The sequence below is a fragment of the Rhagoletis zephyria genome, unplaced genomic scaffold (assembly GCF_001687245.7).
Source record: "Rhagoletis zephyria isolate East Lansing unplaced genomic scaffold, Rhagoletis_zephyria_1.1 Rzeph_scaffold_01737, whole genome shotgun sequence".
Lineage (NCBI taxonomy): Eukaryota > Metazoa > Arthropoda > Insecta > Diptera > Tephritidae > Rhagoletis > Rhagoletis zephyria.
Genome location: NW_016158821.1, coordinates 16,421 through 43,207, shown reverse-complemented (window position 1 = coordinate 43,207; position 26,787 = coordinate 16,421). Strand labels below are relative to the sequence as shown.

Sequence of the window (26,787 nt, the reverse complement as noted above, 5' to 3'; positions counted from 1 at the left end):
TTGTCATGTTAGTTTGTATTATCTTAATAATGAAAATCTTTATTTTCAACATGGATTATTAAATTGATTAATAGACATACATACATATATAGGATGTCATATATAATTATGTACTTTTAATTTGCTGCTGGCTCTGCACTTGTTGCTTTTTCTCTCTTTCTCGGCGACGTAATTTTTTGCGCCTTCGATCAATATTTGCTAGGTCACCTTTGATAGCGTTGTATGTCTTGCGTAATTCTTGAATCTGCTTCAATAAAATTCCAATGCACTGGTCAGAGCCCATGTTGGGATCTATTTTAGTAGAGATTGTTTTAAACAAAATATTTTACACATTTCAACAAAAATTTTACCTAATTGGACTAAGAAATTATACGGACAAGGTCGAGTTCCAACTGATGTAAGTCGGTGTTGAAGCTGGAGCTGTTGGTGTTGGTGTTGGAATTGGTGTCGAGATGGAACAGTGCTGCGCTGCGATGTACCATCCGAATTTTCATCGCTATCAGAACCAGCTATAAATAAATTTCAATTTAAATAAATTATACTGTGTTCCACAATATTCTGCATACATTCAGCTTGTTTAGAAAAATTGGCTAATTTATGGAATAACCTTATAAACTAATAATATTCTAATATGGAAGTCATCCTTGCCTATACAAAGTCCTAAAATCCATTTCGTAGAAATAATGGTCACAAATATCTGCGTATACCATAAATCGTGAACAAAACAAGTAAAACAATTGGTATTCTGTCTACTAATAGATGATAGTCTTTCAGTTGGAGTCTTGGTTTTACTTTGTGTGTTTGGACCATGTCTTGAGCATATTCCATAAGTGTTCAATCGGATTAAGATGCGCACTCTGTGTTGGATTTACAACCAGAATTGGGGCGTTATATATAATCAGCACGAGAACATTATGAGCAAATCACGTTACAGCATAAATTACTTGTAGCCCTATTATGTATGGCAACTGGTGTCTAGTTGCTGGTCTAGTAACCGTGGCTACAAGTATCATACTTTGAATTATGTATAGCGATTAATCTCGGTATACAGCAAAACGCAGACAACATCCGAATTTACTTTTTTGAAATGTACATTTCGAAGTAATCGGCAACTTTGCTCCAACGTGTAAATTATGTAAACAAATAACAAAGTCGTCATAATCGGGGAAACAGAAAATTGCGTTTCTATGTAGACTCAATAGCCGACGGTCAGTAGCCAGTTGTCATACGTAAGGCGAATTTTAGCGTATGGTTGGCCGTCGGCTATCAGTAGCCATGCAAAATAAGGTCGTAGACGTTTTTTTTTTCTTCGTTGTGTTCTTGATTTATGATAAATTATCTCATTTCTACTTAATTTATAGACGGATTTTACAAGGCGAAACTACTTGATTTCAAAATGATTTGCTTATAAATTACAAATGGGCCGTAAATTACGATAATGTGAACATGCTTTAACAAGTGGAGCGCTTGTCTTAAGTTTAAATTGTGCATCTTCGATCTCTTTACATCAGAATTTGCGTAGCTCGTAAATGTACTTTTGTGAGTTCGACACGTTTTTCCCTGTTAAAGCGCAGTTAGTCAACGACCTAGCGTAAACGTAGGTTGACTTACGTAAATTTTGGAACTTTTCAGCCACTATGTCGCTATCGTTTCTTAACGCACTGTATTATTTCACATATATGGAAATACACCCATTGTTAACAAATTTCATTCGCTAATCGTACAATAAAAATAAACTTGTACTTTTTAGCTTCATTTAAATTACAAAAAAAAGGTTGGGTACAATGATTACAGGTATTGTCTTCCCAGAGAGTACATATTCCGATCTGCCTTATTTGAAAAACATCATTGTCGCCCACACTAAAAGGTTTACTGCTATGGAAAAGCGATATTGTAAGGGATACCCATACACCATATATGTACACGTATTTTTTAAACAAACCTTCTTGCATAGGACTTATTTAATTTGCAAAAGCCGAAAAAAAACATTTGCTTGTAAATAATTTCAAAATTGTATGGCTCACTTAATTTCCAACGTTTTTGCTTTTGTTTTATTAATAAACCCAACGGTTTTTACCCTCCATTCCCGCCCATCCGCACGAGGGGCGCAGTCCGCATGACGTACGGAACCAGTATTTTCAAAAAATTATAAAAATTAAATTGAGCGAAAACAAAAAGCAAATCCAAATAAAAGTAAAAGAATCAACATTGAACTAAGTCCAAATGAAATTAAGGGAGCACGAATTTCGATGTGAAGCAAAATTCTCTGGGAAGACAATGCCTGCAGTTATTGTACCATGAGCCCAGCCAGCAAAAAATCCGAAAACGGAAAAAAGTCGATGATAACCGGATTTTTGCCCGTTTACCGATTCCATTTCCGGATACTTTAATGATCCATTCATCGTTCAAAAGAAATAAAATAAAATTACGAAGCGCCTGACGGAATTCGAACCCGGCACCTTCTGGAAGCTAACAATTAGCGGCACACTCCTCTGCACGCGAGCCACTGCCGACCACGCCATGCATGCTTTCAAATGTTTAGCTTGAGCAAATAAAATACAGTTATTGCTTTCAAATGACATCACCTTTTTCGAACGTTTTCCAGATACGAAAATTGATGATAACTGTAGTTTTTTTTTATGCGTATTCGGATACGGAAAATTTAACTAAACTGCACTGTCGGCAAAATTTACGTTNCCACGCCATGCATGCTTTCAAATGTTTAGCTTGAGCAAATAAAATACAGTTATTGCTTTCAAATGACATCACCTTTTTCGAACGTTTTCCAGATACGAAAATTGATGATAACTGTAGTTTTTTTTTATGCGTATTCGGATACGGAAAATTTAACTAAACTGCACTGTCGGCAAAATTTACGTTTCTTTGCTGGCTGGGTGGGATTTCACTACAATACAAATATTTTGAGCAGCCCTGTTGTAGAGTGACTGCGAAATCTAATTTCTACGAGTGATTTCGCCTATTTTGCGGGTAAATATTAAAAAGTTTTTTTTTTTAACGACAGAAAGACAAGTTAATTAGTTCAAATATAAGAATTATTTTATATGCGCAAAATTCTAAAAAAAAAACAATTACCAGAAAACTAACGTACTAATATTGTTTATCACATGTGGAAATAAAGGAATAATAAAATTGTGTCTATAGATTTCAAAGTCCTACTGACCTGGGTTCTTTTTCGAACATCCCATCTGTTTTCGTCGTTTCGTCGGTCCTTCTGTGATGATTGCCATTTCCGACTGTTTCCTAGTTCGTCGACGTTTCCTAGGCGATATTTCATTTTCTAAATCCAAATTCTCATCTTGACTCGCCGAATCATTTGGAGAACTACTGATGTTTGCAATCAAAACATTTGTTCTCGTAATCTCAAGCGGATTAGTATTATTATGTAAATCTTTATTGTCAGTTTCCAACACCAGAGTACTTTCCGTGATTTGCTGTGTTGTTGAGTGTTCTTCTTTTCCGCCAAAAGCAGGTGCTGGACTGCCTGGAATTGTCTCTTCGCAAAGCAAATTTATGGAATCGTTATTTGCATCAATACATAAATTTGACGCTAACTCTTCCGCGCATAAACCTCCCACAACTTCCTTTTCATTTAGACATTCCAGTTCGGGATTTGTACGCTGAGTATCTACAATGGGTTTTACGCCATCTTCGGGACGCAGTTCTGTGCGAGGGTCCAAATAAAATCCAGAATTCGCTGATATGGCAGACAATTGAGTAAATGCAACCGTTGCAGGTGGATTTAAAGCTGCTAAATTAGCGGTTATATTAAAATTGACACCCGTATCCTGAGCTGCTTTGGACTCTGCGTTTTCATCGGATACCAATGGCTCAACAAAAGTGCTGCACATAACTGACGACAAAGACGTTCTAGATGTGGCAGAACTTCCTTTGGTGTCGGCTTTTAATGCCGATTTGAATGCTTCGGATGAATTCTGTGCTGCTGCTGCAGCCGCAGCTTGAGCCGCAGCCTTAACTGATGGAACTGCGCCGGAAGCCACCACAACAGATACTGGAATGTCCGGTACAATAATTGGCACAACATCAGCTGTTCTCTGAATCTGTTGTTTTGATGTTTTTATGCTTGTGAATAAAATTGTAGCAGCATTCATCGTTGGAGATGCGTCGTTGCCCGTTTCAGTTAATTTTCCGCTGAAATTATCTCTTGGACAAATACTTTCTTTATAATAAGGTCCTTTATTTTCTCCAATCGAAGATGAAGTAATCTCGCTCCTTACTTTGTGCTCTTCTTGCGCCTCCATATATATTAGTTGTGTAGTTTCCTGTTCAGTTTTTCCGATTGTAGCTACTTGTGTTGACGATGATGGCGGTATTTCTACTATTTTATTTGATGCAGACACGTAAGTAGTCTGTGTAGTGGATGGAAATAACTCAGATTGCGATCGACTAGGTTGTACCACTTTCAAAGGTATAGGGGCTTGGACGCCTGCGTGTGGAGCAAGGTTGTTTGACATTAATTTAGTTGTGCTGATATCTATTTTTTGTGGCATCGCACTTGTCTGCAATATCTTTAATTCTCCTCCAATATGACGTGAGCCAGTGGGACTTTTAAGCATATCACATAGGTCATCTGCTACGTCCTCAATAACAAGCCGACGTTCGGAATCTGTGCTATCCATTGAGTCCTCGGAAAATGTATTAGGGGCCAAGCTTGACGTCGGTGTAGTTGTAACTGAAAGCCCAGTAACTGGCGTTTTCCGCTGAATAGCGCACTCGAGTTTTTGTATTGTCTCCGTTAGGTCGTTATTTTTAACTGCAATCGACTCTAATATTCCCAACTTAGGTTCAGAATTAGTATAAGCTACCGACTTTTTTATTGATACAGGTATCAGGGGTACAGCTTCTAAAGCCAAGCTTTTACTGCTATTTAAATAACTGATTGAGGATCCAGGCAAATCGCTATCAATATTCAAGGGTTCGACAGAAACGTTGGTAATTTGAGGTAAAACACTCGAAGTATTTTTCACAATAGTATTCATTGCATCTGTCGTGGTCCCGCTCTCCTCAACTTTTTCACTTTTTGGTTCCACTCTATGTTTATCTTCCTCTTTTTTTTGACTGATGGCTTTCAAAAGTTTATCTGCTATAGATGTTGGTTTGTTCTCGTATTTTGAAGGGTCCAAATCAAAGGCACCCGCAGTTGCTGAAAGCATTTTCTTTGCGTTTTCGAATTCTAATTTATTATCTTTCAATTCACCAATTGTGGTTGACCCTTCCCCTGTACTCAACTCAAAAACGTTGCTTAGGTCTTTACGAGTCTCTACAAATGGGCTACCAATTACCGTTTTCTTGGCTACAGCCGGAACAGGGCTAACCAGTGTAGAAGCATTTGTTTGTGTATGCTTGCGAGGAGGGGTAACCATGTTCCCTATTTCTGTTTCTTTAGACGGTTCAAGTCTTGATGGACCAGCAGTGACTTCGTGCAAAGAAGGCACGCTTGGCGCTGGGAAAGCATCGGTTAATGCCCTCGTTGTTTCCTGAACTGTTTGTGCCAGTTCTTCGTTTAACGCATTCATGTTTACATTAAAATTGGGCAATTTTCGCAACGCATCAAATGGCGTATTTATGGAAATGTCGGCGGTTTTCTGTGATCCTGACTTGTTTTGGTCTAAAGATATTGGATTTAGTGACAGCAATTTTGTTTGGCTACCTAAACTGCTTTTCATTGCGGATGACATTGTAGAGCCAGCTTGAACCATTTTCCCTTCTAAAATGACTGTAGTTTTTTCATCAGATTTCAGAAGTTTGGCTTTGTCCAATGCAGCTTCCTTCATTGGCGACCCCTTTTTTTTGCGATTCACCAAGGCAGCAATTGGACTCTGTGCTGGTTGTGTTTTTTCATTAACAACTAATTGTTGCACTCCTATTTTCTGAGCTTGCTTTCGAGGACTAGTGGCTACATTACTCGAATTTAGTGGGGAAGCATTTGTGCTTGTGGTTGACAATTTTCGGATTTCAAATTCAAATGGCTCTGGATCTTTGAACTCGTAAATATCGGGTGATGTCGCCTTGACCGGTTTAGACTCTTTATTGGAAATTGAGTACGTTGAGGAAGTAGAAGAACCACCGCTAATATCAAGCTTACTCATGTCAGGCAACGAACGCGATGACGATGTCGATGACGACGAAGACGATGAAGAAGACGAGGATGGTGAGCATGCTGCTGACGGTTCAATTTTATTCACTTCTTTCAGCAATGGTTCCAAGAGTTTTTTCGACTGTGATTCTAAATTGTCTGCGGTTCCTTTCCTTATTACGTCCGCCTTCTTGCTGGTAGCAAAATCTGTTTTCTTGATAGAGCTCGTTGGTTTTTCAATAACAGATGTAAATTTACTAGTGCTAATTATGCCGGCGAATCGAGGCGGATTATTGGCAGTTGCCTTCTGCAATAGCTCGGTGGTATGTATAGTGCTAACTTTACACTCTTCTTTTTTATCAGTTTCCGATTTACATGTAACAGTGTCACTAGTACTTCTTTCTAAGATTTCTTCTTGTTTAATATCCGGCTTTGTTTTGAGGCTTTCTTGAAGCTTTTCTGCCAGGGAATCCTGTATTATTTTCTCTACAACTTTTGGTACTCTCTCCACCGTAGATTTTCCACAAGGAAGTTTTTCTAAGGCTTGTTGTTTACCTGCTTTTATTTTCTGTTGAAACTTTTTCGTCATGTTTTCAAGGGTCGTAGTTTTTCCCGATGACTGTGAATCGTCGTCACAGAAAGATTCGGTCTCAGAAGAAATGTCCGTGGAAGATTTTAAAACTTCTTCTTTTAAATCTTGTTTCTGGTCACATTTCACGGATACGACCATAGCATTTGATTCACTTAACGGGTTATTATCAGTAGTCACAACATGTTTAGTATCGAAATTGTTATCATCTTTATTCAAAGATTCTTCGGCTTTAACATCTGATAAAATTTCATCATCTCCTGCCATTGATGAAGAGGGTGACTTCAATCCCTGGAATCCTCTTAATTCTGAACGTATTTGACCAAGATCATAGCTGCGGCCTTTAGAGTTTAAGGTGTGGGAAGAGCTATTATTTGCTCCTAAAATGGTTGATGACTCACCTTCATCGCGGTCATCATCTGTATCCGACTGGCTATTTCCAGCTGATACAGATAATTTGTTTTTTATTGTTCCTTTAACACTTACATTTCCTGACTTATACTCAATTTCTTTGGTAGCACGCGTCGGTCGTCGGACTGGTTCATCGGAGTCTGTTTCAGATTCACTTTGCAAAGACACATCAGAAATGTTGGCCGAGGTTCGTCGAGCAGTATTTGTTGTCGTGCGAATTGGTCTTTTTTTCAGACCAGCTGTCGCGGGAGATTTTGTGCGACTTGAGTTAGATGCTACCGAAGAGGGCGTAGTGGAACGCGGGGGTAGGGAATCACTCCGACCACGGCCACGTTTCGCCGAAACCGGCAGTTTTGTGGAGCTAGCTGTGTTGCTTAAAACATTAACGTTGGAATTTGGAGATCCCGAGGAATTCAACGACGCAGCAGTTGGAGGTTTTGAAGGATTCTCTTTTTGTTTCTCGGACAAACTTGAATTCATAGTACGACCCTTTTGTTTTGATCCTTTCGTTATGTTTTCAGCAATGCGTTCACGTGGCACCCACTCATCATAGCGGTTGTTCCAACCGGTATAATGTACCAAATACATCGGCGGACCACGTTGCAAAGTGATTTCGATAACTTTCGCTTCATAAGTAACCTTCTTTTCGTGATAGTAAACTTTCAGCTTATCGCCCACTTCAACAATAAAATCACCAGCATCAATTTTTTCAATAGTATCATCTTTTTTTCGTTTATTCCGCTTATCATCACTTTGAGGAGTTTGCTTCTTTTGGCTTTTGTCCTTTTTATTCGCTGCACTTGTGCCTGCAAAGGTAAGATTATATAATTATTACATCCAAAAGAAATAAATATCTATATATTGTTTATTGGGTTAGAACAAATAGGCTATAACTTAAGGATTGCAAATAGTTGTTGTTGTTGTTGTTGTTGTTGTAACAGCATACAGAACAGTTTTTGGGGAGTGTTGCTGGAGTGACAGTCCTTGGCCAGATAAAAATCTGGGTCGGTCCGCTTACGTAGACCCGACTGTTGTGGGAACGGTTGTTGTAACAGCATACAAATAGTTCTTCGTTTGCCTCGCTATGAAGCGACGAGACCGCTATTAGAGAAAAAACTTGGTTGGTGCTTCGACCAGGAATCAAATCAAACTTTGTCCCACATATGCCACATACACTTATGGTCAGCTGATTAAGTCAGGAGACATTTTGACTAGTTTTGGCTATTTTTCTTTTGTTTATTTAATGTTTATATTTTTTTATGAAAGTCTAGCACATCACCTAAGCAGCGCCGCATAAATCCATATTTCAAACGGCGTACAAAAATTACAAAAATTTTACAAACTTTAACAATTGCATCCTAAAATTATAAACTGTTTATTCAGAATTTTTAGAAAAAGGTTGGGTTTGCAGTTTTGTAGCTCATTAAATTCCAGTAGGTTAAAGTGCAATTGTCAAGACGCTGGAAAATTGCGTTGATTTTTATTAATTTTTTTTTTTTGAGCTACAAAACTGCAAACCAAAAATTTTCTAAAAATTCTGAATAAACAGCTTAAAATTTTAAGGTGATGCTTTCCATTTCCAGACAACCGGTCAGGTACGAGCATGATTTTTAATTTGTACCAAACTCAAATACATTGTTTGTTGGTGCAAATAATGAGACACGTATTTTTTCTTTTGGCTCGGAACAATTTTTCGGCCGAATTAACGCGATTTTGTTTTTCAGGCAAAAATCGATTATTCGAATTGACAGTGAGAATTTTTTTTTAAATGCCCATAACTTTGTCAAAATTTAATAGATTCCAAAAATGTTTTTACTCAAATGTCAGTAGTTCTTGTCACTTCAAGATAGAATGATATAATTATTGATTTTCATTATTTAAAATTTTTTATTTAACAATAAACAAAAAGTGCAAATTTTTTTTTAAATTTAATTTCTCAAAAAGTGTATTTTTTTTTTCTCTCAAACTTTTTTACTACAATCAACCCAAATCTCTAATAGCGAAGATTTTTTTTCTGAGTTATGAATTTTTATAGAAAATATACGTTTTTGTGGTACATACTACAATATTCTTATATTGTTTAACTAAATGGAACATATGTATGTAATATATCAGCAAAAAGTACAGCCGTGATAATTTTTGTGTATCAAATAGATATTAGAACGCACTTTCCACCATACAGTTTCGAAATACAAAATCACATTTTCCCGCTTTTTATAATCGAAACTGTATGTAAATGATCATGTTTGAAATATGGTTTATGTATGTACTGGATCGCGCTTACCCGCTTCGTGTATGAAATTTTTACTTGCTTCATTGATTAACAGTTATTTCAAGAAAACTCAATTCAAAAACAGGAGTTTTAAAATTTGTTTAACCATCTTCAGAATATTTTCAAACTAAAACTTCCTTAAACTTCTCACTTGTCATACTTTTTCAATTAATTTATCCCCTGAACTCAATTTGAGATTTTAAACAGATAGAAACCCCTTACATTTAGTTTTGAAATTAAGCCTTTTCAAAACCATATCGATTCATACCAATCTATACTATTATATATTTTGAAAGCAGTTTTTGTGTTCGCAAAGCTCGAGAACGTCGAACCGATTTTTTTGAAATTTCGGACACCTGCTTCAGACGCCCCAAGGATTATTATAGGCTAAAAAAATTTTCGATGTATGAAGGGGGCGTGACACCTCCCATACAAACCGAATTTTTCATACCGAATATCTCTAGAAATGTTCACGGTAGAGTACTGGAACTTGGTGTGGAGATATATGAAATTAATCTTAAACTCATTGAGAAAAATTGGCTATTTGAAAAGAGGGCGTGACGCCGTACAAACGTATATATAATTCATCTGTAGGTGTTTTTGTGAATGAAATCCATCTTAATGCTCGAACGGGTTCTAACGAAGTTTTTTGTGTGTTTTTGAGTAACTCTCTGGATAGTGTAGTTTCGATTTTTTCAGTTATCTACCGGAAATCTCTTGCACTATATGAGTCAAAGCCATGTTTGTGGAAAAATTATGAAATTTTGGCACGAATCATTTCGGTCTTCTTTGCTGGTATGTTATGTGCTTCGAGCCATTTTTAGCCACAGCAATTTTTTTTAGATCTTTTTAGTCCTTTTTTAAAAGGGATTTGGCTACCACTAAAAATGATTCGCGGCAACACTAGTTGGGACACACCCGTTCCTAATTCTCATCAGATAAGTTGTGAGTGTCACCATTCCAGAGAGAAGCAAATGATTTCTAAACTCATAGCAATATTATGAGCTTTATATCGCCAAGTTCAACTAGTTCAAGACCACTGATAAGTGTTGTGTGTTTCATTTAATCTTTTTATAGTGGCAGAGAAATACAAAACAACTTTCTCGGTTGGAAGTCGTATTTATTATGTATTACATTTTTAACATGCATTTTTAGAAAGTGATTTGGTAGTATTTATTTGCAGTTTAACGACAAAAAAATAAACTGTAATTAAAAAACGAAATATTTTATTACTTATTAAAAAAATGTGTACGCTATATGTATATGGATAAGTATATATACATAAGTACAGTAAAGTATTTTTATACATATAGTGGCGTTGAAAATAAAGCAGCAAAATTCAAAATGATACTGCTGGCAACTTTTCTTTATTTATTTATTGTTAATAATTTTCGTTTAAAATATGGGCCGATCTATATCAGACACCACATAAATAAAAAATTCAAAGCTTATATAAGTTTCAAAAAAATTTATCAAACTTAAAAAAGTTGTCATCAAAATTTCAAACTTTTTAATCCGAAACTTTAGAAAATTTTCGGATATGCAGTTTTGTAGCCCATTCAATTTTAGTGTAAAAAAGTGCAAGTTTCAAGTCGCTACAAATTACTGTTGATTTTTTAGAATTTTTTTTGTGGAGGGTGTTGCGCATTTTCCTCCATATAAAAGTAAGTTTTGTTCATGCTAAAATTGAATGCGATACAAAAAGCTTTGAAACTTTTATTTATGTGGTATTTGATATAGATCGGCCCATATTTTAAACGAAAATTATTAGCAATAAATAAATAAAGAAAAGTTGCCTGCAGTATCATTTTGAATTTTGCTGCTATTATTTTGAGCGCCACTATAAATATGTATGTAAATAGTGCAGCATTTATTACCAAATAAAAAATATAATTTTCTTACTAATGCTTGTTTGGTACATCTTCTCCTCAGGAACATGAAAAAGCAGTTAATTTGTATGGTGCCTTCGTGGCCATTTTTAATAATATTGGTCCTAATTTTGGATCATTTAGACACACATTCGGAAAATTTGCCTAAGCGCAGCTCGGGACTTGTACATTAATACTTTTTTTAGTTAAAAAACTAGAAACAGGCTAGTTAGCGGAGGAATAAAAAATATACCTGGGAGCTTGTGGGCGAGTTCAATTTGAGCTCAAAAATATTTTGGGCAGTCCTTATTAATAGGAAAAATATTTTGGTGCTCACACTTTCTCCTCCAATTTGTGGTGTGCCTTCTGATGTTATAACACAAATACAATTTTATGCCGCCTCCGAACGACAAATGAATTTTAAGAGAAGCTTTTTCAAGGGAGGGCGGCCGCTGTGTAGTGGTTAGCAGTGCGCGCTACCACTCCGCAGTGCCTTGGTTCAGACCCTGGTCGAAGCAACATCACAAAAAAATATAGAAAAAAGGTTTTTTCTTAACAGCGGTCGCATCTTGGCAGGCAATGGCAGACCTCCGACTGCAATTCTGCCATGAAAAACAACTTCTCATAAAAATACAGTCGCCGTTCGGAGTCGGCGTAAAATTGACATTGTGACAACATCAAGGCGCACGCCACAAATCAGAGGAGAAGCTGGCCAAAGACTAACATATGTGTAAGCGTCAATCTACATTATTTTTCAAGCGAGAAATATACTCGGAGATCTGCCTTGCCTGAGGAGGGGCGACCGCTGTTAAGAAAAACCCTCTTTCTAGTTTATGACCCTTTTCTTAGTATTTGTGCGTAGAGGGCAAATAGAAGGTAACTTTTTTAGGTAGAAACGAAAACGCCATTAGACGTTGTTCGGATTCGATTTTCGCGAAGAAAAGCCTTGATTGTACCGCACGTGCGCTCGACGTGGGTTGATACAAGTGGCACCCAATTTGAATATGGAACGTTTAAACTTTCAAATTATCGGGAATAACGCCTTCTTCCTTGCCCTTTACATACAGTTAAAGGTAGAAAGGCAAATATCCAAGAAAAGGCAACATCAAATGTGTGTATATGGAATCAGGGAAAGCTAAATCGTGGATATTCTTAATCGAATATACTCTATCTATTTAGCAGAAAAAAAGGCAATTTCCATGAAATCCGTTCCCTGCTCATAAGTATTGCCTTCCCAGAGATTTTTACTTCATATTGATATTCGTGCTGCCTTATTTTCATTTTGACGAACTTCAATGTTATTTTACTTAAGGTTTTGGATGTGCCTTTTCTTTTCGAACAATTTGAATTACTTAATTCACGGTTTTTGTGTTAACTAATTTGAACTCCGGGTTTTGATAAAAACAAATACATTAAATTAAAATAAATATATAATGAACACGAAAATGCTCCATGAGTTGGTGTCATTTACATACACACATGTACAAAAGTGTTCGAGATTTATCATATTTACCCTTTGTAGGTATGCCACGCTCATAAAATAATGGAATTTTTTTTTAGATGCTATAATGCATTACCTTTATTTTAGTACCAACAAGTTTTTACTCAAATAAAATAGGTAGTAATCATGTGTTAATTAATTAACTAAAAAGAGGTTTTTCTATTATGAATGTCAAATGCGAAATGAGAGAAACAAAGCGACTACTTCGTTAATAAAAATGAACTTTTGATTTATATTAATTTAAATATTGATTGCGTTATAGGGTGTTTCCACGCTTCGTAATTCGCTCTCCCATTCGTCATTCGCCTTGCCAATTACCTTCCGAATTACGTAATTTGCCAAACAAAATTTTGAGAGCGAATCACATCATTTGTAGGTGATTCAGATCGAATTACCATGCGAATGACGAACGAATCGGAGCCTTCTCTAATATTTATCGGAAATATATCGAAGTTTTCACCAGCCTGGTCCCAGTTGCTGGCACCTTTTCTAGTTATAGAATAATATTAATAAAATATTCTCTATATAAATTAAAATTTTTGATGATAACTTAAAAAGCGTTTTAATTTTCTCTTTTAAATATAATACTATATTTATTTGAAGTGTTCTATATTTTCTCCGATTTTTTTGAAAAAGTACTATACATTTCTTAGAAAATGTTGGCAACCCTAAGCTCACCCCTCTTTGCGTAACAATAGATGCCTTATGTATTCTATAAATTCAAATTTTTTTCCTGTACGATTTTTTTTTGTCGGAACCAGGCACAAAACAACGCGTGCAGAAACCACCACTCAGACTACTGTTTTCATGTTGGGTGTCAAAGAGCTCAAGTGATCGTCTCTCAACACATCGCGGCCAAATGCCTCATATTTAATTCTTGCAAAGGCGGTCCGAAGCACAAAATGTGTGCCACCGAATTCTGGCCAAATTGTACGAGTTGTATTTTCGTTTGAGATAGGGCGTTTTTGAACCCAATTCTGAAATAGGGTGTTTTTCAATAAAATTCTGAAATAGGGCGTTCTTCAATCAAATTCTGAAGTAGGGTGTTCTTGAAAAGTTTTCTGAGACAGTGCGTTTTCGAACTGGCTTCCGAGATAGGTCAATCTTCCACTCCGCCATCGATATGTGAAAACACATTTATGTACCATACATGTAAACTGAAAGCGCCACATACATATTATTCTTTAAGCGAAAATATAAAAATGTGATGGAAATAACAAAGTCGGAAACATTATTTTCAGATTTCTTCAGATTTGATCAAAATGCTAAGGACATGGTTTCAAACTTTGCCGACGCGCGGTAAAAGTTCAATTTACGCATCTTACCGGATACTTCGATTGCGGCGTTTAAATTTCATACAATCATACCTTCCACAATATCGGTTAGTTAGTACCCAAAATACCAAGCCCGCTGAGAAAAAAAGTAGAGTTTTTTACGCACTATTAGCTTTAGGAGGTGCTGTGGCTGGCTTTGCTCTGTACGAACACAAATATAAATTGTTTAATGTGAAATTCAATGAAATCAACACTACGAGCGAACTAAACTCAGAAGTCAATGATGAAAAACCCAGTTGGCATACAAAACCACGCCCGGATTTACCTACCTATAAAACAATCGATGTTCAAAATCACAGTACTATTGAGAATCGCGTATGGGTTACCTATGGGGTCGGCGTATATGATATAACAGAATTTATTGCTAAGCATCCAGGTGGTGAAAAGATTATGTTGGGGGCCGGCAGTGCAATCGATCCATTTTGGGCTATTTATCAGCAACACAATAATAAAGAAATTTTAACGCTTTTAGAGCTTTATAGAATTGGCAATCTCTCCCCTGAAGATGAGGTCAGCACAAACGACATGGGTTCACCATGGGCTAATGAGCCTAAACGTCATCCTATCCTAAAGCCAGCATCAATTAGACCGTTCAATGCTGAGCCGCCATTGAAACTTCTGGGAGAACATTTTTTTACTCCCAATGAATTTTTCTACATTAGAAATCATTTACCAGTTCCTATTTTAGACATAAAGGACTACGAGCTGGAAATTGCTATTGAAACTACCAAGTCGGGTACTGCAGAACAGGTCAAATCATTTACATTTAATGATATTAAGAGAATGCCGAAGTATACGGTCACTGCCGCAATAATGTGTGGAGGTAACCGACGTTCTGAAATGACGACGGTGAAGTCCGTGAAAGGTTGGTGTAGTATTTTCAATCCTAAGCTTGACAATACCGTTTCTTCGTTGTTTTATTTATCATTACAGGTCTTTCTTGGAACGCAGGAGCAGTGGGTAACGCAACTTGGTCCGGGGTCCGTTTGAGAGATGTTCTACTTGAAATGGGTGTTAAGCCCAATGAAAACCTACATGTGGTATTAGAAGGTGCCGATCTCGATCCAACTTCACATCCTTACGGTGCATCCATCCCACTTTCGAAAGCAATGGACGAACGAGGAGATGTGTTACTAGCGTATGAAATGAATGATCAACCGCTCAGCCGAGATCATGGATTCCCTTTGCGGTGTATCGTTCCTGGTACAGTTGGCGCCCGCAACGTGAAATGGCTTTCTCGTATTGCAGTGTCTGAGAGCGAATCTAGTTCGCATTGGCAGCAGAATGATTATAAAGTATTCAGCCCAAGTACGGATTGGGATACTGTCGATTTTTCCAAAGCACACGCCATTCAAGCAATGCCCGTCACTTCAGCGATTTGTACACCAGCAGAGGGTGAGGAAGTAAAAATACCAGTTAATGGTTGTCTCACAGTACAGGGATATGCGTGGTCAGGTGGCGGCCGTCGCATCCTGAGAGTTGATTTGACTATAGATCAGGGCAAAACATGGCATGTTGCAGCTTTGGATCAGGAGGATCTACCCGACGGGCGCCATTATGCTTGGTCACTATGGACTGCGCGAATCCCAATTGATAAGATAACGGCACAAGAAATCGAAATTTGGGCCAAAGCTGTTGATTCCGCATATAATGTTCAACCAGAAACGGTTGCAAATATCTGGAACTTACGTGGGGTGTTAGCAAACGCTTACCATCGTATAAAAGTCAAAATCATACAATAATTTACACGAGAAAATAAAAAAGAACCTAAAGTAACAATATTTACAAAGTCGCCGAGAATATCTTATTAAAAAATTGAATTTTATTATTGATATAGCGGCACTCTAAGCCCAGCCTAAATCAGCTTATTTAATGGTATCCGGACGTTAATTTCGCCAGAGATCGACGGATCTTACGAGGCAGCTGAAGCTTTTTCTTTGCAATGAGTTGAACTCCGATGACGGCATCCACGGGGCGAGAACAGGTGAAGGCGGTGGTAATCCCTCTGTGAATATTTTTGATTGCCTGTTTGTACAGCGTCGGGTCCAATGATTGTCGGATGTAGTCCTCAATCTCATCCTTCAGTTCATAGAGGTGCTTCTGCCTACAAGGTGGCCCATTTCCAGCATGGGCATAAATTCAGTTCCCCAGACAGTGAGCATTAGGGTCACGCTGTGAGGGTGCTGTTCAGGCATCATCACAAGTGATATCGTTACTGTCTGTAGCGCGGTGTGATGGCAGGTCAAGCGTAATATTATATAGAATCTGCCAACCAACTACCTTATATGGTGCCAACAATGGTTCTTTGACTTTGCCAAAAGTGCTGCCAATGTTAAGCTACTACTGGAAAAGTTTCACTCTCCCTTGCTGGACTATCTAGGTCAAGTCAAAAAACGGAGACCCCAGAAGTCGCATTTTGCTCCAAGACAGCATGGGTTAGTAGAGAAGAAAATTAACTGTCTCTTCCGGACGATAGTTCATTAAAGCATGAGATATTCATCTTTAATTCGTTATGGTCTGATTATGCATACTTCGCATAACTTCGCACAGCTTCGCATAAACTTCAAAGTGTAATTTCGTATGTACTTTGTACGTATTCCATTACCCAGAAATTGGCAGAACTTTTAAAAACTTAGCGATCTGTTGAGTTTAGATTTTGCTTCACATTTTCTTAAGTTACACTTTTAGTGCACTGGTACAAATGGTTGTGCGAAGTTATGCGAAGTATGCATAATCAGACCCTTAGAGCACAGAATTTACCAACCGTATTCCAATGGAATCAGAGTGGGAACATAAATAAGGTTGACTTTTCTGTTTTCTCATCAGTTAAATAGCTACGGAGCTAACTGTAGCTTGGCTGTCACTGAAAATTAAAACATCTTTGGCAAACCCCTAAAATCGTCAGGCCATTACTTTCAAAATGATAGCCCATCGGGAACAATGGTTTTTGGGGACATTTTTGTTGTTTCCGCGCCTGGGTCGGCTTATCCATCAATCGTAGTCGTCAAGCTCAACTAACGGTAGGCCCAAGAAACGAGCTGCTTCGACGGGATCGGGGAGTCTCCACATGCCGGGCACTCATTGGGGATATCGGGGTCATGTCTGGACAATTACCTCTTGAGACGGCAACAATATTCTGGTCGGAATTGGGCCAAAGTAGCGTAGCAGTCGAGGCTCAGAGTTTGCAAAAGGTGGTGGTTGGGCTCCGATAACGATATTCATAGGACCGACTCTCTATGAATGCCGTTGATCACTCGTTGGTACGTCGCCGGGTCCAGTGGTTAGTCGATGTAAGCCTGAACTGCGTTTATTTAATTTTTTTTTGCTCCCTTAAGGGAAGCATTTGTACCCCGCTGTAAGGTGCTGCTCAGAAGTCATCAGAAAGCATCCTGTCGCTGTCCGGAGTGCTGCATTGTGACTAGTTTGCAGCTTCGTACACTGCCTCCACTAGTGCCCGGCGACCGAACAGGCGCAGCATAGTTCAGGATCGCCGGCCAATTGCCTTGGATGTGGCCAGCAACGTTTCTTTGTCTTTGTCCCAGGTACTGCTGGCGAGCGACTTGAGGACCTTGTTACGGCTCTATACTTTATTGAAAATTTCGGTTGTGCTGCAACTGTTGAACCCAACAATTACGTCTTAGAAAAGCGTTAATAGTTGCGATCCCGTACGAGTCAGAAATAGTCAGAATCAGTCAGATTTTACTGGAAATCGATCCCGTACTCGGTTCTCTGACTATTGAGAGGACAAAAAAGAGAGTAAATACGGTTCTCTCTCTGTCAGAAGTTACCAGTTTTAGTCCGAGAATTTTTTGCTGATAAATTCTGGTAAATGTGTCAAACGATCAGCTGTGGTGTGTTTGGCAACCAAATTGTAAACAAAAGAAAAGTGCACTCTGCTAATTCATGTTGAAAAGTATTTAATTACTTGTTTAAGTCGATTCTAATGAACTTTAAAGTATTTTTGGTTATTTACATGTGTGAGCTGAGTGTGTTTACATACAAAATAAGCAAAAATTTACAACCAAAATTTGGAGGNGAATATGCTGTCAAATGAACAGCTGATAAATGGAAACAAATGGAATTGCAATAAATAGAGATAGTTGCGCCGAAAGTATTTTCAATTCAACGCTGAGCTGCCGCCGTGTTGGAAAAATCGTTCAATGTTATGACGAATTGAAACAGTATATTATAANGTTGCACCTAATGAATATGCTGTGAAATGAACAGCTGATAAATGGAAACAAATGGAATTGCAATAAATGGAGATAGTTGCGCCGAAAGTATTTTCAATTCAACGCTGAGCTGCCGCCCTGTTGGAAAAATCGTTCAATGTTATGACGAATTGAAACAGTATATTATAATTATAAAGCAAACATCTCAGTAAACATATATTTTGAAAGGTAGTATTTAATAGTATTTTAGTTACTCAGTTAGACCGTTCGTTATTTGAAGTTTTATTTTAAACCATCGTACAATAATTACAGGTATTGTCTTCACAGAGAGCCTTATTTAAAAAATATCATTGTTGCCCACACTAAAACGTTTACTGCTGGAAATATCCCTTTTTCCAATATTCACGTATTTTTTTCAACAAACCATCTTACAGAGAACTTATGCAATTTGCAAAAGCCGGGAAAAAACATTTGCTGGTAAATAAATTCAAAATTTGTATGGCTCACTTAATTTCCAACGTTTTTGCTTTTGTTTTGAAAAATTATAAAAATTAAATTGAGCGAAAACAAAAAGCAAAGCCAAATAAAAGTAAAAGAATCAACATTGAACTGCGTCAAAATGAAAATAAGGGAGCACGAATTTCTTAGCTGCTTTTAAATGATGTCGTCACAAATTGCTGGCGGAGACATGAATACAGTGCAAGAAAATTCTTTTTCTATAATTGTTTCCTTATAGAAAGGTTGGTTTCTTTTCCACCTTAGACATTCCGAATTCGTTCAAAATATGCTAATTTAAAACAGAGAATTCTTTCAGTGTTCCTCCGGGGTTTTTGGACATGGACTGTTTCTTCAATTTAATAGTGTTCGCTTTATTTTTGTGGAAACGAAACATGTTTTGCAAGTTATGGATCATTTCTACACTCTTTCTTCAAATATTTCTCGTATTCCAGCTGTGCGCAGGCGTTTAGTTTTTCGCATCGTATTTTTACATATTCGTAATTTAAATTGTTTTAATAAAATCAATTGGGGATAGTTCATGATTGTGTGTGGATTAATATCACAACACTGAGGATTTGGCAATAACCTTTGTCATCTATTAAAAAACAACTCTTACGGGGAAATAGCGCCAATGACTTTATTTCCAAATTTGTGTTGACTTTATTTCGCTTTTGAAAAGGTAATAATGTAAATTGACTTTGTTTCGCACCAGGGTGGGAAATAAAGTCAATTGACCTTATTTCCATTGACCTTATTACCTGTCACCGAAATTTCAGACCAGAGACCATAATGATTATAAGAAATAAAATTAAATATTGCTCTATAATTATTACTGAACAATGGAAAAGTTGTTTTCGTCCCGCGGGACGATTATTTTAAAATGTAAATTATTTTCGTCATCTGATAATAATTATATGGGACTTTAATTTTTTTTCGTCTCGCGGGACGTTTATTTCAAGACGGAAATGATTTAATGATATGGGACTTTTATTGAATGAAACTTCTTAATTGAGTTCGGAGATTTATCGCGTTAAATATTTAACGCCACAATTGTTCATGTCATTAAATCTTCGTTCGTTCGATTTTCAAAAATGTGCTGTCAAATTAAAGGGCTTTGCTTTTACGTGGTAGGTTATTGACAAGGGTTGCCAGATGTTAGCAAATCAAATTCCAATAATCGAGCTCGGAGATATTTGCGTTTAATTTCGTGAAGTCGGCAGTACATTCACCGATTTTATTAAGAGAAAGCGTGGGCCGTAAATCATTGTCGTCTTGAAATAAATGTCACAAGAGACGAGAAAAATAAAAGTCGCACATAATTATTATGAAAAGACGTAAATCATTTCCGTCTTAAAATAAACGTCCCGCGAGACGAAAAAAACTAAAAGTCCCGACAAGACGTAAATCATTTCCGTCTTGAAATAAACGTCCCACGAGATGAAAAAAAAATAAAAGTACCACATAATTATTATGAGAAGACGTAAATAACATTCGTCTTGAAATAGAAGTCCCGAGAGATGAGAAAAACAAAAATCCCATATAATTATTATTTAAACACGTTAATAATTTCCATCTGAAAAGATATTTCTCCTAAATAATTATTATACAAAGACGAAAAAAGACGTTTTTGATCTCACATATTAGGATAATCATTATTTTGGGTCTCTGTTTCAGACACCTGCCGCACGTGTCCCAGGGATGGGTTTAGGCTAAACAAATTTAAGGGGGGCGTAGCACCTCCCATACAAACCGAATTTATTCATACTGCATGTCTTTGGAAGTGTTCATGGTAGAGTTCTGGAACTCGGTATGGAGATATACAAAATCAATCGCATACCCTTGGCCCCTTGGAGCTATTGCAAAAGGGGGCGTGACTCCTCCAATACAAACCAAATTTTCCATGCTGCTTATCTCTGGACGTGTTCATGGTAGAGTTCGGGAACTCGGTATGGAGATATACAAAATCAATCGCATACTCTTGGCCCCTCCCGTACAAACCAAATTTTTCATACTACTTGTCTCTGGAAGTGTGCATGGTGCAGTACTGGAACTTGGTATCGAGATACATAAAATTAATTGCATACCGTATAGGCTAGCTTTTCAGGATGTGCTTGCGATGCCTGTTCACAACCGCGGCTTGTGCACTCGCGTTTATGCCGGAGCTTCAGTCTGGGGGAGTTCATTAACGCAGCTGCAAACCAAGCTTCGTCCCGTCTGCCTACTGTCCTAACCAGATAACTGTGCCTTAGACGGTCCCAAGCCCGGTTTGAGAAAACAGGAGGGAAGACAGGGGGATTTGGTATTTCCAGGGTACGGGCTTGACAACCCCGTCTACCCCAGTTAAAGGCTACCAGTCCTGAGTCGGTGGAGACTCAACTGGCAGAAAAGTCTACGGCTTTCGAGAGTCATACCAAAGACTTTAAAAATGGTGCCACGGGGAACAGATGCCCCCGGAGTGTGTTCGTCGGCGAGACGAGCAAAACTGGCGACACAAGCAAGACTGGCAACTAGCATGGCAAACACGACTAGAAAAAAGGGTGAAAATTAAGTTGAATGAAAGTTTGAGAATGAAGGAAAATGTTTTTAAACCGTGGAAAATGCTGGAAATGATGGAAAAGTGCTGCGCAAGTTGAGCAATTCGATCCGTTGCGAAAGTTGAGCAAGTGGTGTCACCTCTCCTGGTTAGAAGAGGGTGCCCACGAGCGAGGCGAGTAAGGCGTGTGAGATGGGCAAGACGGAGCATGATGGTATGAAGTGTGCATGTTGAAATGGAGATGAATGTGGAGAGCAGTAGTCGTTCTAGTGTGAGTTGAGTCAGTTAAGTGGGTCAGGGTGAGTTGAGCCAATGGAGCAAATCTCGCCGGCGAACATTTTCCGGTCTGTTCATGGGTACGGCCCCTTCTGGGAGTATCGTGGTGGCTGTGGTTTAATACCTAAATGCGGGTAAAACTCGCAAGGGTTCAATGTGGAGTTGCATTTCAACCGGGTGCCGGGACCCAAAGAACGGCAGAGATTTTAGGTAGGTTTCGGCTTTACCAAGGTGGTAAGTGTGTCCACCACACACTGCCGATTGGAACTGAAGTGCTTGCATTTCAGGGCAGAGATTAAGGCAAAAATTAATCCGTTGTGCTAAGTGCGGGCACCGTGATGCTAAGCCTTGTGGCAGGGAATCACGATAAACCCTACATGCATCTGTCCTAACCAGATATTTTTCTTGCACACGAGGGAAAATAAATTCCTCTTCTACAATGCTGGGGTATACTCGCCGTATCCAGGGTTGGTTATAATAAATTTGTAGTTTAGGGGCTCTGGTGAATCGTACTTTATTACATTATTCCAGGGACCGTAACGGCTATAACTTTTATTATAAAAATCTCTTTTTAATCGTTATTAACTGAGTTTTATTTTTTGCTCAAAACATAACGATTATTTATTGAGTTTTTCTTTTTGCTCGGAAAATAATCGTTACGCTTTAAGTTTTATTTTTTTCTCGGAAAATAATCGTTACGTTTTAAGATTTATTTTTTGCTCGGAAAATCATGATTACTTTTTAAGTTTTATTTTTTGCTCGGAAAATAATCGTTATTTCTTGAGTTTTATTTTTTGCTCAGAAAATAAAACTTAATTTTTGCGTATGCGTATGCGCATGCGTGAATAGACAGGGGGCGGCTGCATTGAACCTTTAATGCCACTGTGGAGTGGGTAATGAAAATGCAGATACCATCGCAGAAACAAAGCGAACCACATTTCTAAAGAAAAAGTGCAAAAAAGCGTATACGCATACGCAAAAATTTAGTTTTATTTTCTGAACAAAAAATAAAACTTAAGAAATAACGATTATTTTNATATACGCATACGCAAAAATTAAGTTTTATTTTCTGAACAAAAAATAAAACTTAAGAAATAACGATTATTTTCCGAGCAAAAAATAAAACTTAAAACGTAACCATTATTTTCCGAGCAAAAAATAAAACTCAAAATGTAATGATTAAACTTTATTTTTATAAGTAAAAATTAAAAAACAAAAATCAGTGCCGCTGAAGGTATTCCGAGTAATAAGAAATATTTTGGTTTACTCCTTATGCACGTAGCATTTCTCTTTCAGCGTGATTTTTTGAGTTGAAATTTCAAGGGCTAATCGTTATTTGCGGTCCCTGGATCATTCTCTTACTTACTGTCAAACATAAAAAAATAACAATTAGAAATATTCGGTAGCGTCACTTGCAGTGGCTGGGTAACGGTTTCTTGTATATGTATACATAAGGAAGGGATGCGATACAAATTAAGGTTTTTTACCCCACCATAGACCGATGGACCGTGGAGGTATTGCGATAAGGAGAAGTGGGACGCCGGTTAGGAACCAATGTTGTAGGGCCATAAATTCTGTAAAAAATGATCCTGAAGTTGGTTGTCTTAGAGACGATTAGGAGTATCAAATATGTTAATCAAATTACTGAGGGAGGGACTATAGCGTTGATACAAAATTGTAATCGATATTTGACGAAAGACAAAGAACAAAATCAATTTCTTTTGCAGGTAGTGTCAGTACATCGGTCGAAATATCCTAATTGAAATAAACTCAATTTTTCTAATAATTTAAATGAATATTGATTTTTAAAAATGCAATAAAAAATTAAATAAATGTAATAATGAAAATAAATCCAGTTTATATTTAACATTTTCTACGCATTTTGCATCAATATTTCTAATCGTAAAGCCCTAAAACTCCATATTTCTGCTTTTTTCGTCTTTCATAGCCCGTAAATATATAAATGTTTGTGTCTAGACAATCAAATTTTGAGTTGTTTTACAAGAATACGCCAAGAAAAAACTGTTCTATAGTTATAACATTTTTAATGCAAACAATTTTTTTTACATGTTCTTTAAATGGAAAATTTCAAATGCCCGACGACACCTTTTAAAATTTTCTTCTCAGTAAATAAGTCCTTTTAAAACCATAAATTCGATGTGTTAGTTTTTTCCTCCCTAATATAATATAATATAATATAGTATAATATAAAAATAGTTCTATAAAAAAGCCAAGACTTGCCGATGCTTATCTACTGCTGATTATAGAATTATTTTTATGTCTTTCACATTTAACTAAGATGCTTAAGGCAATACAAAAAAAATCGCGTAACAAACTCTTAATCTCCTTAAAAATATTAAAATATATATAATTCAAAATCAAACAAACACACCTAAGTTGTGTTTTTAAATGACCCAGAAAAGTTCCTACAACCCTTTAGCAACAGTGAAATAAAATTGCATGCATTTATTTGTATGTAGGTTGTAATGGATATTTACATACCTGGCGGTGAGGATTCCCTTAAATGCAAACTAATAGGAGAACTATCCTTCTGAGATGTCTCTTTATCATCAAATCGTGAAGATTCCGCGGCCGCCTTGATTTTAGACAGAGGCACATCACCATCATCTTTAGCTTTTTCTTCATATTTTTCAACAAGGCCTTTTACTTTACCAATCAAAATTTTTCGTTTGTTTTTTGGGTTATCTAAACTCGATTCGCTTGTATTTTCCGACTCTTCCGTGTTCGACGGCGTTGCTGCACCGACTAACACGGCTGGTGTTATTGGCGCAACAGACGGAGAAGTCAGGTTTTGACCGCTGGAAACCGAAGAGGCTGATGAAGATGGCGTAGACGTAATAGGGTTTGCAGATTTGTTCGAGGAATCTTTATTAATGACTTCCACTGGCTTTGGTGAAGCCACAGAATTTGCACGCACTAAACTACGGCCTTTACTGCGGCTCGAGTTCCGCGGTGTCATTAACATAGAGCACCCGAGTTTGCGATGAAATTCGCCGTAGGGTTGAAGAAATTTTTTAAACGCTTGTTTCACTAAATTTGTGACACTTACTGTTACAGGTGTGAAGCCCAGGCGAATGGCTATTGATTTCCATTGATTCTTTGCAGTCACACGATTGTACCCACCACATTTTTGTACCGCTCGAAATAGTCGATATAAATCAACGTCACGATTTTGAATTGAGGGCACCTTATTTAAAGGGGTTCCTCGATCATCCATATATTTATACAATTGGGCTACAAACCGATCTTTTTCCTCACGAGGTTCATCATCGGACGAGTCAGATTCTAGTTCACCTTCGCCCTCACTGGAAGAATTATTAAGGCCAAACAAAGATTCACGATCCCAATGCGGTGGTAGAGCTCCGCTATCTAAATATTCAAGAGCTGCTTGTACAGCCTGACCATCTTGTTTTGCTGCGACCTCACGCGTAAAATCAGTTGCTTCCTTTTTTGGAACTGTATAATATCGGCCATCTTTAAATGATCTTACTAAATATTCGTCTTTTACGCGTATTCTGACATTTGCCTGCGTAAATATATGTTCAAAATAACTACCTGTTGTATTGATTAAAAAAAAACTACATACTTGTGCCATAGGTGCTAATATTAGGCCAGGAAACCATTTTTCTTTATCCTTTTTCTTCGTCTCCATTTCCACGCAAACAACCTTTCCAATGTGTTCTTCTTTTTCATTAACAACTTCTTTTGTATCGCTCTCATCCTCATCGTCAGAGCTGTCGTCATTTAGCTGACCCCTCCTTCGGCCACGTCGTCCTCCTACCACTGGATTTCCAAAGTGTTCAGGGTGAGTTAGTGGCAGTTGGTCTAAAGTTTCGCTTTCGTTAAAGTGACGGCCACTTTTGAGACATAAAGCAGTACGGCGTAACGTAGTTATGTCTCCGTCGTCAAAAACCACGGTATATTGCGAGCAATCTTGTATTTTAGTTACTGTCCCCTCTACTAGGTCCTTACGCTCCGGATGACGGACTTCAACGGTAGCTCCAACACGAAGTTGCCCCGGAGCAACTTTTATTAAGTCATCCGATACTATACCCGACCCAAGCCCTTGCTTATAGGCAACTTTCACTTTTATATTTCGTACTACTTTGCTTACTTTTGCTTCACAAAAGGCTCCTTTGTATTTTGCACTTACCTCCGTACCAACCGGTAGGGATGGTGGATCTGTGTCCACTTGCTGGAAGTATAGAAGATAAATTATTTATATACTATAGGAAAAATAAGAAATCGATAAAATTCACTTATGTAGTTTAAAAAAAGACTTGCCTGCATTTTCTGAAGAAAATAACGTTCAAAACTTAAGTTATCGCTTACAAACGCCACTTTTGCGAACAATATTTAAGCATTTCTAAAACAAACCAAAATGCTCAAAACACTGCACAGCTTCTATGCCTACCAGACGAGTGCTGGAAATTTCATGAATTAACTTTCCACAATTTTGTTTTGTCATGATAATCTTAATTACCTTCAAACCAGCATATATTTTTTGATAATCCTGGATAAATTGCTATTTAATTGATTTGATTAACCGTCCTAGGGACTCTATATTTTGTTGCGAAGCAAATTGGAAAATGCAGAAAATTCATTAAAAAAAAAAAAATCACAAACTATTGGCGACACCTATCGCAGAACCTCAAAATGTTTGCTTGTGACATCTTGCGTGACATCAATAGGCAAACTTGCGCATGGTTGCATGTTTGGAAACCTCTAAGGAAAGGCGAATTTATATATGCTGGCTGCGTTTCTTTACCGCACGTCTCCTTTTTCAACCAAATATGACTTAACATCTGTCAAATATCTGTTTTGACATTGTCCTGTTTTCGGCATACCTAAAGAATACCGACCCTTGAACTAGAGAAAAAAGAAAACGTGGACGTGGTGCACCCCTTTCTGCTGAGTCTAATAGTAAACTTTTTTTTGGTGCAAATTAACAGGGGCGGCGCTAGGGGAGCCCCTTTTATTTGGTAACACAGTAAGAAGAATTCTACGTAGTGAGGGTTATAATCCCTAAGCGCGGCCGAAGGNTACCGACCCTTGAACTAGAGAAAAAAGAAAACGTGGACGTGGTGCACCCCTTTCTGCTGAGTCTAATAGTAAACTTTTTTTTGGTGCAAATTAACAGGGGCGGCGCTAGGGGAGCCCCTTTTATTTGGTAACACAGTAAGAAGAATTCTACGTA

The 26,787-nt window shown here is 37.6% G+C and overlaps 2 protein-coding genes across 5 annotated transcripts; one reads left to right on the top strand and one right to left on the bottom strand.

Annotated features, from left to right (window-relative positions):
• Positions 1-8: 8 nt before the first annotated feature.
• htk (AT-rich interaction domain hat-trick) lies at positions 9-26,267 on the bottom strand. The gene is made up of 7 exons (XM_017618885.1): positions 26,074-26,267; positions 25,875-26,014; positions 25,177-25,785; positions 24,072-25,116; positions 3,182-7,921; positions 351-509; positions 9-291 (listed from the first exon to the last, which is right to left on the bottom strand). The coding sequence occupies exons 2-7, from the start codon at positions 25,878-25,880 to the stop codon at positions 107-109; spliced, it is 6,744 nt and encodes a 2,247-aa protein (XP_017474374.1). The 5' UTR covers positions 25,881-26,014; positions 26,074-26,267; the 3' UTR covers positions 9-106.
• Positions 7,858-16,597, top strand: shop (sulfite oxidase). 4 transcript variants are annotated; one of them, XM_017618891.1, is made up of 4 exons: positions 9,741-10,592; positions 13,998-14,955; positions 15,024-15,862; positions 15,928-16,597. In XM_017618891.1, the coding sequence occupies exons 2-3, from the start codon at positions 14,019-14,021 to the stop codon at positions 15,830-15,832; spliced, it is 1,746 nt and encodes a 581-aa protein (XP_017474380.1). In that variant the 5' UTR covers positions 9,741-10,592; positions 13,998-14,018; the 3' UTR covers positions 15,833-15,862; positions 15,928-16,597. The 4 variants fall into 4 exon arrangements, with proteins under 4 accessions (XP_017474376.1, XP_017474380.1, XP_017474375.1 ...); XM_017618887.1 differs by lacking the exons at positions 9,741-10,592; positions 15,928-16,597 and adding an exon at positions 7,858-7,929 and having other exon boundaries at positions 15,024-15,904; XM_017618886.1 differs by lacking the exon at positions 15,928-16,597 and having other exon boundaries at positions 15,024-15,904.
• Positions 26,268-26,787: the final 520 nt, after the last annotated feature.